The 17,129-nt window shown below is 44.6% G+C and overlaps 1 protein-coding gene and 1 long non-coding RNA gene across 2 annotated transcripts; both read right to left on the reverse strand.

The window, feature by feature from the left end:
- Positions 1-1,245: 1,245 nt before the first annotated feature.
- LOC120018816 lies at positions 1,246-5,981 on the reverse strand. The gene is made up of 3 exons (XR_005472261.1): positions 5,516-5,981; positions 2,552-2,605; positions 1,246-2,327 (listed from the first exon to the last, which is right to left on the reverse strand). It is a non-coding gene; the product is annotated as an uncharacterized LOC120018816 (long non-coding RNA).
- Positions 5,982-7,485: 1,504 nt separating this feature from the next.
- On the reverse strand, positions 7,486-13,356 carry LOC120018082 (leucine-rich repeat and fibronectin type III domain-containing protein 1-like protein). Its single transcript, XM_038961054.1, has 2 exons — positions 11,993-13,356; positions 7,486-8,044 (listed from the first exon to the last, which is right to left on the reverse strand). The coding sequence occupies exons 1-2, from the start codon at positions 13,354-13,356 to the stop codon at positions 7,486-7,488; spliced, it is 1,923 nt and encodes a 640-aa protein (XP_038816982.1).
- Between the last annotated feature and the right edge of the window lie 3,773 nt (positions 13,357-17,129).

Below are 17,129 nucleotides of genomic sequence, written 5' to 3' on the forward strand. Positions count from 1 at the left end.
CCGTGGAGAACGTTCTGCTGCCTGCAACATCCTCCAGCATGACCGGTTTGGCGATGGGTCAGTCATGGTGTGGGGTGGCATTTCTTTGTGGGGCCGCACAGCCCTCCATGTGCTCGCCAGAGGTAGCCTGACTGCCATTAGGTACCGAGATGAGATCCTCAGACCCCTTGTGAGACCATATGCTGACACATGCACATTTGTGGCCTGCTGGAGGTCATTTTGCAGGGCGCTGGCAGTGCACCTCCTTGCACAAAGGCGGAGGTAGCGGTCCTGCTGCTGGGTTGTTGCCCTCCTACGGCCTCCTCCACGTCTCCTGATGTACTGGCCTGTCTCCTGGTAGCGCCTGCGTGCTCTGGACACTACGCTGACAGACACAGCAAACCTTTTTGCCACAGCTCGCATTGATGTGCCATCCTGGATGAACTGCACTACCTGAGCCACTTGTGTGGGTTGTAGACTCCGTCTCATGCTACCACTAGAGTGAGAGCACCGCCAGCATTCAAAAGTGACCAAAACATCAGCCAGGAAGCATAGGAACTGAGAAGTGGTCTGTGGTCACCACCTGCAGAATCACTCCTTTTTTGGGGGTGTCTTGCTAATTGCCTATAATTTCCACCTTTTGTCTATTCCATTTGCACAACAGCATGTGAAATTTATTGTCAATCAGTGTTGCTTCCTAAGTGGACAGTTTGATTTCACAGAAGTGTGATTGACTTGGAGTTACATTGTGTTGTTTAAGTGTTCCCTTTATTTTTTTGAGCAGTGTATATATTTTGTCCATGGACGTAAACAATGACATGGTTCGACCATCTGACCACAGACTGGAAAGCAGAAGTACGACCTAGAGTTAATACATTTTTTTTTTTTTTTTTAACATCAACAGTGCCTGTGGAAAGTACAAGGGCCTCAGAGATTAGGGGTGTCTGGCTATAACATAACCACTAGCATCTATAGACCTGTTACTTACTCAGTTGCTTCTCTAATATCTTTCCCACACTAATCTATGTCTGAGTTGAACTGAGCTGAGGTGGACTGGTTAAAGTCACCATGAAAGCCTCTGGCGACCCTTAGTGGCAAAACCATACTTCTGTAACATTACATTGTCATAAGGTCAGTTTGGTTGAAAACTGACCAACAAAGCTGATGAAAACACTGCTTCTAATTCATTTTCTTAAAGTAAAACAAGTTTGACACTTAATGCAATTGTTAATCTATGAATAGGATTCTTTTCAGAAATTGTGTGAGTAATGTCTTCAAGAAAAATAATTTTATTTCTTTATAAATCCACATATTTTACCTATGAAAGCATAAAATTCCATCTCACGTTTTTTTCTTATTGTTGCTTCATAATTCAAAGGAAATATGGGTATCAAATCAGAGAAGATTGAAGGTGTATCTCACATACAAATACATACACAGTCAACAGTAAGGGGAAAACGAGTATTTGATCCGTGTTCCATCGGCAAGTGGTATACAATAGGGTCAGTTTCCTCTCTGTAAAGTTTGTGTCAGAATGAAACCTAACTCACCATTTCACCATCTAACCACAATGCATTGCTTGTGCTGTAGCTTCATGTAATCAAACCAAACCAGGTGCTTCTTTTGACCTCATCTTGAGAGCCCATGTTTTTGGCCAAATAATTATATATTTTTCCACCGTCATCCAAAATGGATGCATTTGATCTCATAATTGTTGAGTATACTATTCAGTTGTCCATATAGACGGCGGGAGAGAGAGAGTGGTAGAGAGAGAGAGTGGTAGAGAGAGAGAGAGGGAGAGAGAGAGAGAAAGAGAGCGAGAGAGGATTATAAAGATTATAAAGCGCCCTAGAGATCACCGAACAACCGTTTGATATTGGTGCATCGACGTGACATCGATGTGTGCTAACACTTCCAAGGCCCTCGGGGAGGAAAACAAAACACTGTATCGCCTTCTCTTATTGTATTCCTTTGGCATGTGACCGATCGTTAAGGGAGAGTGGAGCTTTATTACGAAACCCACAACATTTCATCGAAACCATCCAAGGGTGTTCCTCTGTAATAGGCAATTCCAATGAGAATCCCAAAAAGTATTCCGAAAGGAATTTGAGGCGTCTGGGTTGTCAACTCATTCCTCACACAGTGAAAGAAGCCCCAGGTTTTGGAATACATTTCCCTCCACTCCACAGGGCTGGATTACATCCCAGTTCCAGGTAGAATTGCATAAGTGACGGAACACAGCGATTCCATGGCATCCACCCATCTCTACTCCTAATGCTGTTCTTTGCTTCATATGTATTCTTTTGTGAGTTTGTTTTTCCAACTTCCTTGAACCAGGGGGACTTTACCTGGAGGAGAGAATTAAAGTAAACGTCACTAAGTATTGCCTAAACCTGCAGTCTACTCGACAATCTAATGCAATAGAAAGAAAACACTATTTGTGTTCTACGTGTCCCTTCTTCCCTTCTCATTTTCCCTTTACATCAGACTTGCGTAACGTCATAACTTCCCCATCTCTATGTAGAACTTGCATATAGAATTAAAATGTATAGCTCTCTGCCCCTAAACTCACCTTTCCATTCTCCCTCCCTCCACCTCAGAAGACGAGCATGGGTGATGTGCGAATCTGGAAGAGACAGGACACAGGAATCAGTGCACGAACCTCATCACCTGAGCTAAGAATACCTGGAAAGTTCCCGTATGTCTTACCTGACCCAGGGGGGTACAATTCTGTAGATATGAATATCACATCTGGCTACGTGATTGCGCCTACTAGTTCATTTTTTAGACAGAGACACAGGATAATAAGATGGTGCTCTAGAAGGGCATAGGCCAGATTCAAACCCACGCCAGACCTGGCATATCTGTGTGATCAGAAGACAACAGCAATAACCACTAGACCACCCCAGGCCACACACGCCTACCAGTATTTGAAAGTGTCTTACACATAGGTCTTGTTGAAAATGAGGTGATGAAAGCAGACCAAGACCATGACGAAGCATATCTAAGAAGCTGGTTCACCGACTGATTTGGATAACGTCGACCTTTCTCAATAGCAATGCTCACTGAGTCTCTGCATAGTCAAAGCATTCCTTCATTTTGGGTCAGTCACAGTGGTCAGGTATTCTGCCACTATGTACTCATTCTAGTTTGCGCAGTTTCTTTGTTAATTCTTTCCAGTGTGGGGTCTGTTAGTGTTTGTGAACAGAGCCCCAGGACCAGCTTGCTTATCTTATGGGACTCCTCTGCAGGTTAATCTCTCTGTAGGTGATGGCTTTGCTATGGAAGGTTTGGGAATCACTTCCTTTTAGGTGGTTGTGAAATTGAATGGCTCTTTTCTGGATTCTGATAATTAGCGGGTATCGGCCTAATTCTCCACTGCATGCATTATTTGGTGTTTTACGTTGTACACGGGGGGTCATTTTGTATAATTCTGGTTGGTGAGCGGACCCCAGACCTCACAACCATAAAGGGCAAAGGGTTCTATAACTGATTCAAGTATTTTTAGCCAGATCATAATTGGTATTTCAAATTTGATGTTCCTTTTGTCGGCATAAAAGGCCCTTCTTGCCGTGTCTCTCAGATCATTCACAGCTTTGTGGAAGTTACCTGTGTCGCTGATGTTTAGGCCAAGGTATGTATAGTTTGTGTGCTCTAGGGCAACGGGGTCTAGATGCAATTTGTATTTGTGGACCTTTTTGGAACACCATCATTTTTGTCTTACTGAGATTTACTGTCAGATTTTCTCTCTCTCTCTCACTCTCACTCTCACTCTCACTCTCACTCTCACTCTCACTCTCTCACTCTCACTCTCCGCCCCCACCTTTCCTACTGTCGCCAGTAACTCTGTCAGCTTCATTGTGTCGCTGTGAGAAACACAGGGCCTCCTGGGAGTGATCTGTCATCTCCTCGCTGGCTGTCTGATGCTCCTAGATGAATTATGGATGCACAGACACTGCAGGTATTTCACAGCTAAACGCTGAGCACGGAGGCTGAGGAAGAATACTACCTCATCTGCCTCATCCAGGCCTGTCACAGAGAGAACACTGCCTGCTGCTGCCCACAGCTATAAACACGCAGCCATTCATTGAGCCAACTAAACTCCCTTCTCGAAGAAGACTATGATCGACAGGGTTGTAAACCGCATGTAACCAAGGTCTAATCACTCGGTCATCTGAGACAAAAATAGCTATTCCTACTAAATGGATATGTAATGCAACTAGGACTCATTAACTGCTCAACCACAAACACAACTGATCCCAAATGAGAGCTGCATGGATTACTTCACTGCTGGTGATGACTCAAATTGCAAGCTATTACATGAGGTCAATGAAGACAGTGATCGTAAGGTTGATAATCTCTTAGCTTAGGTCAGGGGTTCCCAAACTTTTTTCGGCCCTGACCCCATTTTGATATCTGAAAACGTTCACGACCCCACCCATGTGAAAAAAGTATGTAATTAACAGCCAATGTTAACTTTATTATTTGGGGCTATGACAGTTAATTTAAAAACAGTATTTCTGATTGTCTTCTCAACTCACCATAACATTCCTTTAATGTGGGGCTCTATGACAGTCAATTGCAAATTAGTCTGACATAATGTCTCTTATCTCACCACCACTAATGAGATAGGTGTGGCTTGATGCATGTCGCATTGGAGCTTCTTAAAGTCAGGGGGCGGGGTCGACAGTGCGCACCTCATCTCTGCTGTCATCCAACCTGGATCGATATTTGGTTTTAACGCAGACGAGAGCACTGAATACAGCTTTACACAGACATGAGCTGGTGAAGGGTAGCATACCATGGGTTTTAGAGCGCTTTCAAAACAACTGGGAACTCTGAAAAATACGAGGTCAAATCATGACGTCAGTGATCTTTAGGCCGGAAAGTCAGAGCTCTAGAATGAAGCCCGAGTTCCCAAGTTGAAATTCCGAGTTGGATAAGCATTCAAAATGATTTTTCCCACCTGGAGCTTGTTTCTTTCCGAGTTCCCAGTTTTCTAGAATGCACTGACGTCGGAAGTCTGAGATTTCCGAGTTCCCAGTTGTTATGAACATCGCACTAATACTCAGAGGGAGACGGTAGGTTATTCCCTTTGAGTCAGGAACCAAAACTCCTCTGTATTGAACTGTGAATGCGTTGTCTGCAGCAGGACAGCTCGAACAGCTTTTAGACTGTCAACTGAGCCAGGATCACAGTTAAATGGATTGGGAAGTCGGTCCATCCTAAAGTGCTCTTCCAAGTGTTGGAGGTGAGCAGTCATCACTCGTGTGGGACACTTACTGATGCTGTTTCTGTTATTTTCTTTTAATTACTCAGAAAGTCAACCAAGTCTGTTTTTTTTTTTACATCCATTGTGAATGACAACAGTTCCTCTCTCAATGGGAAAAATCTTTCCAACACTCCCCCTCGATAACCGCCAAGCCTCGGAGTGAAATAGAACATTGTCATGCTCTGATCCCATATCTCCACATAGTTTTGCGAACAGGTGTGCACGCAGTGGATGTGGTTTGATATAGTTTCCAATCGAAGTTACCTGTTGCAGTATATCTCCGAGTTCTGTGCTCAGCGTTTTTGCCCCCAGTTGCTCTCGGTGTATCATACAATGCATCCATATGGCAGAGGGAGACACATTCAGAACTGGAGTGCAGAGGTTTGCCCTCCATCCCGGGACGGATAGAGCCCCAAAAACCCATAATTCGATCCCATATGGAATATGGTTTTTGTCAATATAGCCATGCAGCACACTGAACATCCCCTATGCTGTTTCATACTTGGAAATCGTGAGACACAACAATATGTCCTGTGAATAGCATCCCCCGACATGTATAGTGAACAAAAGTCAATGCTTGAGCATCTCGGCCCTCACAGCTAACGTCCATTTGGAGAGCATAAGCTGGGGAGTTTTTGAGTCGTTCAGTCAGAGTTTCCTCTTTGTTTAACAGTGTTATCTGACAAAGGTATTGATGTGAGTTTCTGTGCCTCTGCCTTCCCACACATTGTTTTCACCATATCAATTGCGGCCGGTAGTATCAAGGTCTCTGCAGTAGTGTGTGGTTTCATAGCGTAGCGGGCCTAGCCATTCATCGTGGGAATGATTCAAGGTCAACGGTCAAGTGCGGCCTTTTCCCATGATCTGAGGGCACTCTCTGGTTGAATCTTTTAGATTTTAATCATTTTCATTTAGATTTTTAAGGTTAACCACATTACAATGATTTTGAGATACAAAGACGATATTTTAATGTATCCTGAGAAAAAATAATAGTATGTATAACCTTTTTTTGTTATATATATATATACAAAAAAACAACAACAAGATCATACATATAATTATTTTTTCTCAAGACTTTTTGAATTTCTCCTGCAACCCAATTTTCATATCATGCGATCCCACATGGGGTCGCGACCCCTAGTTTTGGAACCGCTGGCTTAGGTTAACATTACCAAGGGCATACCTGAACATACCCATAGGGGTCGCTATTACGCATGTGGCTGCCATTTGCCTTTTCTAACCCAAAAAGGTTCTGACCCTTGTTTAAAAGTTACTTCCAGCTGCTAGTGACATAGCCTGTAGCTTGCCCTCCAAAAACTAATCAGAATAACACAAATGCCTTAGGAAGCCCCAAAGATGACTTGAAACCCTCGTTAGTACACTGAGTGTGCTAATATGCGGGATGACGTGATGTTGTTGGTGGGCGGCAGAGACACCGATGACAGCGTTTAAAAAGCCACAGAGCTGTCCTGGGCCCAGCTTAGTTCATTTGTATTTGGAGAGCGCAGATGTAGAGAAGATTGTGCGATACTGCGGATATTAAACTTACAACAAACATCTCAGGGCCAGCGGAGTCAGCTATGATTGGTTTCATGGAAACAGAGATTGGGGGGGGGGGGGGGGGGGGGGGGAGGAATCCCATCGGGCAGCGAGGGGGAGAGGGAAGGAAGGAGAGAGAGGGGGGACGTGGAGCGAGTGAGCACAGCGTGCCATCCTTTATGTGCTGTGTGATTTTATGATGATTGCCTATTCCCATCAGTCCTGGGGACCTGGCGTGGGGCACGAGCAAAGCCTGCCTGAAGTCACAGCTGCAGCTCAATAGGACGAGTTCACTGTACTATTTACTACGCTTCATTTAAGAGGAAAATACTATACAGCAAAAGTACTGCGCTTTGTCGAGACAAGCCCCTCGAAATAGACACTGCATGCAGATGCACCTAGACTTATAGGAACACAGCATGTACACACAAAACAAGCACAGACACACACACACATACACACACACACAATCTGTAAACTACACACATCTGTAAGCTCTTACAGAAGCAGTCTGCAGAAATGTTAATGAATGCAGATGAGCCCTGAGCCCTCATACAGATGAGCCCTGAGCACTTGCCCAGCCTTGTCTGACAGGAATCACCCACCTTGGACACGAGATAATCCTTGGTAAGGCAGAGGGACCCCAGCACCAGGAAATAAAAAGGGGGCGGGGTGGGGAAGTCCCAGATCCTGTGTTATTGTGATATAGCATCCTCGTCCTTCACTGACTTCCCGTAGTCTGGGTTCAAGTCCACTACGGTGGTCCCTTTCAAGGGCCCTCCGAAGCCCCCTTCCGAGGCCTGATGGGGTCCCTCGTGCCCTACCCTGTCCACTGGGCCAGGAGGCATGGGCTTATTAGCCGAGCCTGAGGAGGAAGGGGGGATGGGAGTGCCTCCCCCGCCCGCCGCCTGGCCTCCGTTGGTCTGAGAGCACACGTTGCTGACATGTGCCGCCTTCTGCTTGTAATGGTTGCTGTGCAGCTTGTATTTCATGAGGAGGATGAAGATGAAGACAAGCACGGACGCCACGATGATACCGCCGATCACGATGATCATGGTGCCGCCCAGGAATTGGTCGTGGAGGGAGCGGCACTGACGGTACTCGCGCTCTGTGGTGAAAGCCACGCAGCCCACCAGGCGGGTGCCGGTTAGGGCCGTGACGCCATCGTCGTACACCGCCAGCACACACAGGTCATAATCCCGTTGAGTGGCCAAGTCACTGAGTAGGAAGAACTTATGAGATGCAGGGATCATCCTGAGAGAGAGAGAGAGAGAGAGAGAGAGAGAACAATGTTATTGACAGAGTGATCATTCTTGCAGTAATCCGAAATCTGAGAGCTTGTATGAAGGCAGTGAACTCAACAACCTATACTTTCAGTACCTGGAGATTACGTTTAACCTTTACTACCCTGACCACACACGTACACACTTTCCTGCTCTCCTCTCGTTCTGCACTCTCCATTGTCAGGTTTACTTTCTGTCTTACAAACACTAGACCACACATTGGCTAAGGTGTGTGTGTGTGTCTGTGAGTGTGTATGTGTGTGTCAGTGCACGTTCCTGCATGTGGGTGTGTGTCTGTGTGTGTGTCTGCTGTTACCCCGGTGGCTAGCGTGCCAAACTGCTCCATTTATCAACAGGGGCATAGGGGCCCGGGGGCTCCGAGGTGACGAAACATGGAGCGGAATTCCAAAGCGCGACATGCCCAAGGGGTGACAGCGCGGGTGACAGCGTGGGTGACAGTGTGTGCATGAAACATTTCTCCTCTAAACGCAGGCGCCAACGGGGCCAACCTCTACACTCACACGGCGGGATTCGTACTGTCTCAGAGTACCCTCCTTTGCCCTGCCTTATCCACAGGTTACACCTGCTGTTTCCATTAAACTGACTTACTACCATTACTACTCTCTTGGCATGCTGTTTATCCACTGTATTCTCCTTTACAAATTATAATACATTTATGGAGCATGCAGAATATCTTCCACCCATAAAGTTAGTATTATTATCATATTATGGTCTGGTGTTTAACTATGAAGTAAAGGTTTCATGATGAGATGTTACTTGTATTGTTACGTGTTATTAATTTTCTATTGTTTCTCTATTTTATCTCTCTCTGCGTTGTTGGGAAGGGCCTGTAAGTAAGCTTTTCACTGTTAGTCTCCGCCTGCTGTTTATGAAGCATGTGAAGAATAACATTAGATTTGATGTGAACAAAAAAAACGTATGAACTCACTGTAAGTCGCTCTGGATAAGAGCGTATGCTAAATGATCAAAATGTTAAATGTACATTTTACTTCCGTGAACATTTCCTTGAAAGAAGGAAAGGAAAAGAGAAGATCAAACTACTAAGAAAGGTGGAATCTCACTAATTAGGGGGAATTGTCTTGATGTTGTTCTGTACGCCCCAGTGCATATACGCTCATCATTAGTGGATGTTCTGGATGAGTGGAGGTCACTAGCCGCCCACAGACGGGTCTGGCCATTTCGTTAGTCCTGAGCCTAGTATACAGTCTAGGTATAAAAATGGAGGTCGCCCAGGCTAAAAAAAGAATAGGCCCCAATATACTGTATCTTCAGATGTGTCGTCATCCATATCCTCTGGTGTGGCTTTGATGGACATGGAGGAGAAGGCTGGGTCCTCTGCATGCAATGGGGAGGAGGTGGTGGGGATGGTGAGAGAGGAGCGGGAGCCCTCACTGATGTAGTCAGACCTGACCTTGCCATAACTCCTGTCACCAGTCTATCACATTAGAGATGGGAATATGGATGTTACAGGCAGGGGGCCAGGAGGGGTTAGGGGGACATGGAGGATTGTGTGTGGGTGTGTGTTTGCTCTTGCGCACGTGTGTGATCATGGATGTGAGTGTGTGCTGAAATCTCCCTACCACATGCTGTCTATAATGGCTTTAACATAGGATAGTTATCATCCTCTCATGTAAGACTGTCTCCGAAGAGGCCGTACAAACATAAAGGCAATTAGGTAGTGATATCTGGAGTCAAATGATGGACAGAGAGAGGGAACGAAAGGAAGAGAAATAGAGAGTGCAGTCGACTTGATGTATGAAAGAAGAAAGAGACTGAGGAAAGCTGATACCGTCACAATCCTCTCCTGTTTTCAGCACAATGTTAATGTGTCAGAGGATATTAGCTGTCCTCAGCCACTGCATCCCTTCATTACCCACTCCCTCCATCGCTGACCTCCCAAATTCAATACAACCGTCAGTCCACACAGAGCTGGACTCATGTGTGCCTAATTGATCAAAAAAACGAATTCTGATTAATTTGCAGTGCTATAAACCAAAGTCCTCCATGTGCTTTTTGCATAATTAACAGCAAATTGCTTCTCCCACGTGTCTTTTTTGTCTTAATCCATCCTCAGGGAAAGGCCGCAAGTTAATTAGGTACTAACAGGGCTCCTTCAACGGAGAATCACTCCACAGTGCAATGTTGAAGAGGGCCGTGGTGTAATATAAAAATCGAATCAATAGATTCATTTCTGTCTTTTAACAAATCTCTCCGTCCGTCCATTATAGGCTTGTGGAATAATCCACTGTGTGAGTGCCGTGAAGTGCTTCAACAGAGAGGTGGATGGAACTGAACTCGCTGGCTAGTTTTGCCGTGGGGTAGGAAAAATAACCCCCCCCCCCCTCTCCCCTTAAGACTTCTAATGCTGTACAGTACTCTCACTTCTAAATCTCTGTAATAACATTAGCTGGTGCTGCAACACTCATGGGGATGTTTTCTACTGCACCTCCTATAAAAAATAACGAGCCACTGAAGAGCGAATTTAAAGAAATCTTTGAAAGCTCAAGAGGAGAATATTGCCGTAGGAGAAGAAAGGGGTTCGGAGCTGACACTGGGGGAATTTAATGGCCGGCGATTTCTCTGGTTTTCACTTTGAGGAGAGAATTTTTTATTTTTTTTATTCTTGATTCTTAGCAGAGACAAACAGAGGGCTGTAGTGACTGTGGGAGTGACCCCCCTTTCTTCTCTGTGTAAATCGGGATGTTTCAGGTGTTTTATGCTCTTTGCAACAGTCATTCTCTGAAATCTATAAAATGGAGGAGGCTCAGAAACCACTGTTCCCATAAGAACAGATTATTTTCATTCCTAAAGTTGGGGTGAAGAGTTCAACTCAACTGTGCCTCATTCAAAATCAGTTATCAAACACTGCCTTCTGGAACAGATTGCACTTCACTGGAGTAATGTGTTTACATCAGTGTAACTCTGCACTGGGATTCCTTTGGGTGCTATTGGAAATATTTAATATTTTCTCTCACTGAAGTTAATACCTCTATGGTCCACGGCTTACACATAATCACAATCACTTAAAAGTCTGGACAGTATATTGCTATTTCTGATAGGCACAATACTGAATTACAAAAGCCAAACTTTTCAAAACCCTTCCATGACACTTACAGTACGAGTGAGGCATTACAGTACGAGTGAGGCATTACAGTACGAGTGAGGCATTACAGTGAGGCATTACAGTATGAGCGAGGCATTATAGTACGAGTGAGGCATTACAGTACGAGCGAGGCATTACAGTAAGAGTGAGGCATTGCAACCTTCAGTCCATTATGCCATTGAATGCTTGGCCTTTGATACTTGAGAGTCAACCCACCTAATAAAACATCTGAATCTGATGTCAGAAAGGTCAATATTTAACTGGATCTCCATCTCAGTCCTATGGAGATGATTGACGGCAACAAGTTCTCTTCTTATAGGCTCTCCACTGCCAGACACATTACAGCTAATGGCTACTGCACAGTAAGGCTATACAGGTTGGTGTGGCAATAGATGTCTGCACATTGAGTCATTCCAACCCATTATCTTCAGAACTTCCTTGTCGTTTTCCCTGTGGGCATCATGTTCTAGTGTTTCTGAAGTTCGCTCTGTGACTTCTTTAGCGATGGGTTAAGTCCACTCACGTTGTCATCGGGCACTACATTCATTATCAACGTGATTCAGTGCCTCTCTAAACCAGGCTGTTAATGAGGATCAATTTGGAGGCTCGCAAACTGTCGACGAACAACAAGAGACCCACAGTATGCAATGCCACATGTGAAGACCACCTTTCACACAGAGATACCAGTCAGCTTTATAGGGATAGTTTCTATAACATTAACCCCCCCCCCCCCCCCATAGAGATGCATGTCAGCTTATATGATCTTTTTGTAAAAGCATGCGGTTCCCAGCTCACCTGTATATGAGGATGTCGTCGGAGGAGCTGTTGTACTGGATCTGGTACATGCGGACCCCCGGGATGTGGTCCTGAGGGGGCCATCGGATGGTGGCCGAGGTCGAGCTCAGCTCCGACACACTGACCCTCTGATGGTCGGTGCGGGCGTGGCCCCCGCTGGCGTTGGACTTGATGGAGGTGGGGATGTCCGAGGGGCCAGGCTCGGGCTCCAGCTTGTGGTCAAAGTGTGGCGAGGGGTTAACCACCAGCTCCACGGGCGCCGTAGCCTCGCCGGCGGCGTTGGATGCGATGCATGTGAACTTCCCAGAGTCCTTCACAGTGGTGGTGAGGATGTCCAACGAGCCATTCTCATAGCAGATGGTGCGGGACGTGTTCCCAATCAGCTTCCCCTCGGGGCTGACCCAATGCGTGGAAGGTTCCGGGTCGCCCACTGACTTACAACGCAGGCTCACCTCCTGACCCTCCATCACAAACATCTTGGAGGTGTGCCGCGTGATCATGGGTGGCTCGCACACAAACTCCTCCTCGCGGATGGTCCAGAAATACTTGCCGGCGAGCTCTCGGGGGGAGGCGCAGGTCTCCAGGTCGTCTTCCCTGGTCAGCCTCCTCAGCCACACTAGCTCGCAGTTACAGTGCAGCGGGTTCCCACCGAAGCTCAGCACCAGGGATGTGAGTGGAGAACCCTTCAGCTTAGCGTACACTGGGATCCTCAGGAACAGGGGATCTGGAGGGATTTTCTTCAGCTTGTTGGAGGTCATGTCTAGACGCGCCAGCTTGTGCAGGTTGGAGAAGATGCCCTCGGGGACCATCTCTATGAGGTTGTGGTCCAGACTGAGGGTGTTGACACTGGCCAGCAGGCCGATGGTCTCCCAGGGGATGTTCACCAGGTTGTTGTAGGACAGGTCCAGGTCTTCCAGGGTCTCCAGGAAGTCCTGGAAGGCCCCCTCTGAGATGCTGTGCAGCTGGTTGTTGGCCAGGATCATGTGCCTGAGGTTGACCAGGCCCTGGAAGTGGGTGTCGTCAAGCATGGTGAGCCGGTTGGCGTCCAGGTGGAGGGCGTGCAGGTCCTGCAGGTCGGCGAAGGCATACGGCTTGATCTGGCTAATGGTATTGCGCGACAGTGTCAGGTGGATGAGGCTGCTCATGTTGGCAAAGTCACGGTGACGAAGGGTGGTGATGAAGTTGTCCATGAGGCGCAGCTCGGCCGTCTGCCGGTCAATGTTTGGCGGCACGAAGAGCAGGCCTGTCTTGGCGCAGAGAACAGTGTAGGAGGGCATGAGGTTCTGGCAGGTGCAGCGCTTGGGGCACAGCATGGTGGCGACGGGCCCAGCGAGGAGGGCCAGGCACAGGAGCAGGCGCTCCATGGCTAGGCTCCTGGAAGACAAGGGGAAAGGCTGTTAGCATACAACAACAACAACAATGAAAACAGCATTGTAAAAAACAACAAAAACAATGAAAACAACAACAACATTGTTATCATTGGGATGGATAGAAAGAACCTTTACGCTGATAGCTGTAAATATAAAATATTTGTAAAATGAAATGCTTACATTTTTTATCAGGAACCTGAAACCAGAAAATCTATTTAAATAAGGCAGATTTTTTCAAGAATAGATACAGGGCATTCCAAATGTTGTTGCATTACAGCCTTTATTAAAATGGATTATATTGTCCTCATCAATCTACACACAATAGCCCATAATGACAAAGCAAAAACAGATTAAAAAAAAAAAAAAAATTCAAATGAACAGTACCAGTCAACAGTTTGGACACACCTACTCATTCAAGGGGTTTTCTTTATTTTTACTATTTTATACATTTTAGAATAATAGCGAAGACATCAGAACAATGAAATGACACATATGGAGTCATGTAGTAACCAAAAAAGTGTTAAGCAAAACAAAATACATTTTATATTTGCGATTCTTCAAAGTAGCCACCCTTTGCCTTGATGACAGCTTGGAACACTCTTGGCATTCTGTCAACCAGCTTCATGAGGTAGTCACCTGGAATGCATTTCAATTAACCTCTCTAGGGTACGTGAGACGTTAGCGTCCTACCTCTTCAACAGCCAGTGAAACTGCTGGGCGCCAAATTCAAATACAGAAATACTCATTATAGAAATTCAGAAAACAAAACATATTTTACATAGGTTTAAAGATTAATTTCTTGTGAATCCAACCACGGTGTAAGATTTAAAAAATGCTTTACGGCGAAAGCATACCTTACGATTATTTGAGAACATAGCCCAGCAGACAAATCATTACAAACAGTAACCAGCCAAGTAGAAGAGTTACACAAGTCAGAAATAGAGATAAAATCAATCCCTTACCTTTGATGATCTTCATATGGTTGCACTCAGCAGACATTCATTTACTCAATAAATGTTCCTTTTGTTCGATAAAGTCTCTTTATATCCAAAAACCTCCGTTTTGTTTGCGCGTTTTCTTCAGTTATCCACAGGCTCAAACACAGTCAAAACAGGCAGACAAAAAAATCCAAATTGTATCCGTAAAGTTCATAGAAACATGTCAAACAATGTTTATATTCAATCCTCAGGCTGTTTTTAGCCTAAATAATCGATAATATTTCAACCGGACAATAATGTCGTCAATATAAAAGGTAAGTATAACAAGGTAAGTATAACAATATAACAAGAAAGGCACTCTCTCGGTCTCGCACATGAAAAAGCTTTGTGACACTTTAGGGTCCAATCATTCAGACTGCTCTTACTTCCTCATTTTTCAGAATACAAGCCTAAAACAATTTCTAAACACTGTTGACATCTAGTGGAATTCATAGGAACTGCAAGTTGAGTCCTAAGTCAATGGATACTGTATGGCATTGAATAGAAAACTACAAAACCACAAAAAAAACTACTTCCCGAATGGATTTTCTCAGGTTTTCACCTGCCAAATCAGTTCTGTTATACTCACAGACACTATTTTAACAGTTTTGGAAACTTTAGAGTGTTTCTTATCCAAATCTACCAGTTATATGCATATGATATCTTCTGGGCCAGAGAAGCAGGCAGTTTAATTTGGGCATGCTTTTCATCCAAAATTCCGAATGCTGCCCCCTACCCAAGAGAAGTTAACAGGTGTGCCTTGTTAAAAGTTAATTTGTGGAATTTATTTCCTTCTTAATGCGATTGAGCCAATCAGTTGTGTTGTGACAAGGTAGGGATGGTATACAGAAGATAGCCCTATTTGCTAAAAGACCAAGTCTATATCATGTCAAGAACAGCTCAAATAAGCAAAGCGGAACGACAGTCCATCATTACTTTAAGACACGAAGGTCATTCAATTCGGTAAATTTCAAGAACTTTGGAAGTTTCTTCAAGTGCAGTCACATCAGCCATCAAGCGCTATGATGAAACTGGCTCTCATGAGGAACGACACAGGACAGGAAGACCCAGAGTTACCATTAGAGTTAACTTCTTATGGCTGCAATCCTGCTACTGGGATCGATATATGACAACAGCCAGTGAAAGTGCAGGGCGCCAAATTCAAACAACAGAAATCTCATAATTAAAATTCCTCAAACATACATGTGTCTTACATCATTTTAAAGGTAATCTTGTTGTTAATCCCACCAAAGTGTCCGATTTCAAATATGCTTTTCAGCGAAAGCACTACAAACGATTATGTTAGGTTACCACCAAACCACAATAAGCACAGCCATTTATCCAGCGAAAGATAGCAGTCAGAAAAAGCAGAAATAGAGATAAAATTAATCACTAACCTTTGATTATCTTCATCAGATGACACTCATAGGACTAAATGTTACACAATACATGCATGTTTTGTTTGATAAAGTTCATATTTATAACAAAAAATCGGAGTTTACATTGACCGGTTACATTCACTAGTTCCAAAAACATCAAGTGATTTTGCATAGCCACATCGTTTCAACAGAAATACTCATCATAAATGTAGATGATAATACAAGTTATACACATGGAATTATAGATATACCTCTCCTTAATGCAACCGCTGTGTCAGATTTAAAAAAAAACTTACGGAAAAAGCAAACCATGCAATAATCTGAGACGGAGCTCAGAACAATAGCCAAATTAGCTGCCATGTTGGGGTCAACAGAAACCAGAAAATACATGATAAATGTTTCCTTACCTTTGATGAACTTCATCAGAATGCAGTCCTAGGAATCCCAGGTCCACAATAAATGCTTGATTTGTTCGATAATGTTATTTATGTCCAATTAGCTACTTTGGTTAGCGCGTTTGGTAAACAATTCCAAAGTCACAAAGCGCGTCCACTATAACGTGACGAAAGGTCCAAAAGTTCCATAACAGTCAGTAGAAACATGTCAAACGATGTACTGAATCAATCTTTAGAATGTTGTTAACATACATCTTGAATAACGTTCCAACCGGAGAATTAGATTGTTGAGCGATGGAACGGAGATGCCTATCACGTGAACGCGTGTGGTCAAAGCGTGGTCAGCTCGTGGCAGTGGTGACTAATTCCTGTCTCCTTCGGCCCCCCTTCACATTAGAGTCATCAGACAACGTTCTATTGACTGTTGACATCTAGTGGAAGCCGTAGGAAGTGAAAACTCATCAATATCTCGCTGTAATTTCAATGAGAGCTTGGTTGAAAATCTAGCACCCTCAGAAAAAATCCAAACAGGAAGTGGAACTTCTAAGGTTTTTGCCTGCCATATGAGTTCTGTTATACTCACAGACATAATTCAAACCGTTTTAGAAACTTCAGAGTGTTTTCTATCCAATACTACTAATAATATGCAAAAATTAGCAACTATGACTGAGGAGCAGGCCATTTCCTCTGGGCACCTCTGTGCACCTTTCATCCAAGCTACTCAATACTGCCCCTGCAGCCATAAGAAGTTAACTGCACCTCAGATTGCAGCCCAAATAAATGCTTCACAGAGTTCAAGTAACAGACACATCTCAACATCAACTGCTCAGAGGAGACTGTGTGAATCAGGCCTTCGTGGTCGAATTTATACAAAGAAACCACTACTAAAGGACAACAATAGGAAGAAGAGACTTGCCTGGGCCAAGAAACACGAGCAATGGACATTAGACTGGTGAAAATTTGTCCTTTGGTCTGATGTGTCCACATTTGAGATTTTTGGCTCCAACAGCCATGTC

This window comes from Salvelinus namaycush, chromosome 23 (genome assembly GCF_016432855.1).
Source record: "Salvelinus namaycush isolate Seneca chromosome 23, SaNama_1.0, whole genome shotgun sequence".
Classification (NCBI taxonomy): domain Eukaryota; kingdom Metazoa; phylum Chordata; class Actinopteri; order Salmoniformes; family Salmonidae; genus Salvelinus; species Salvelinus namaycush.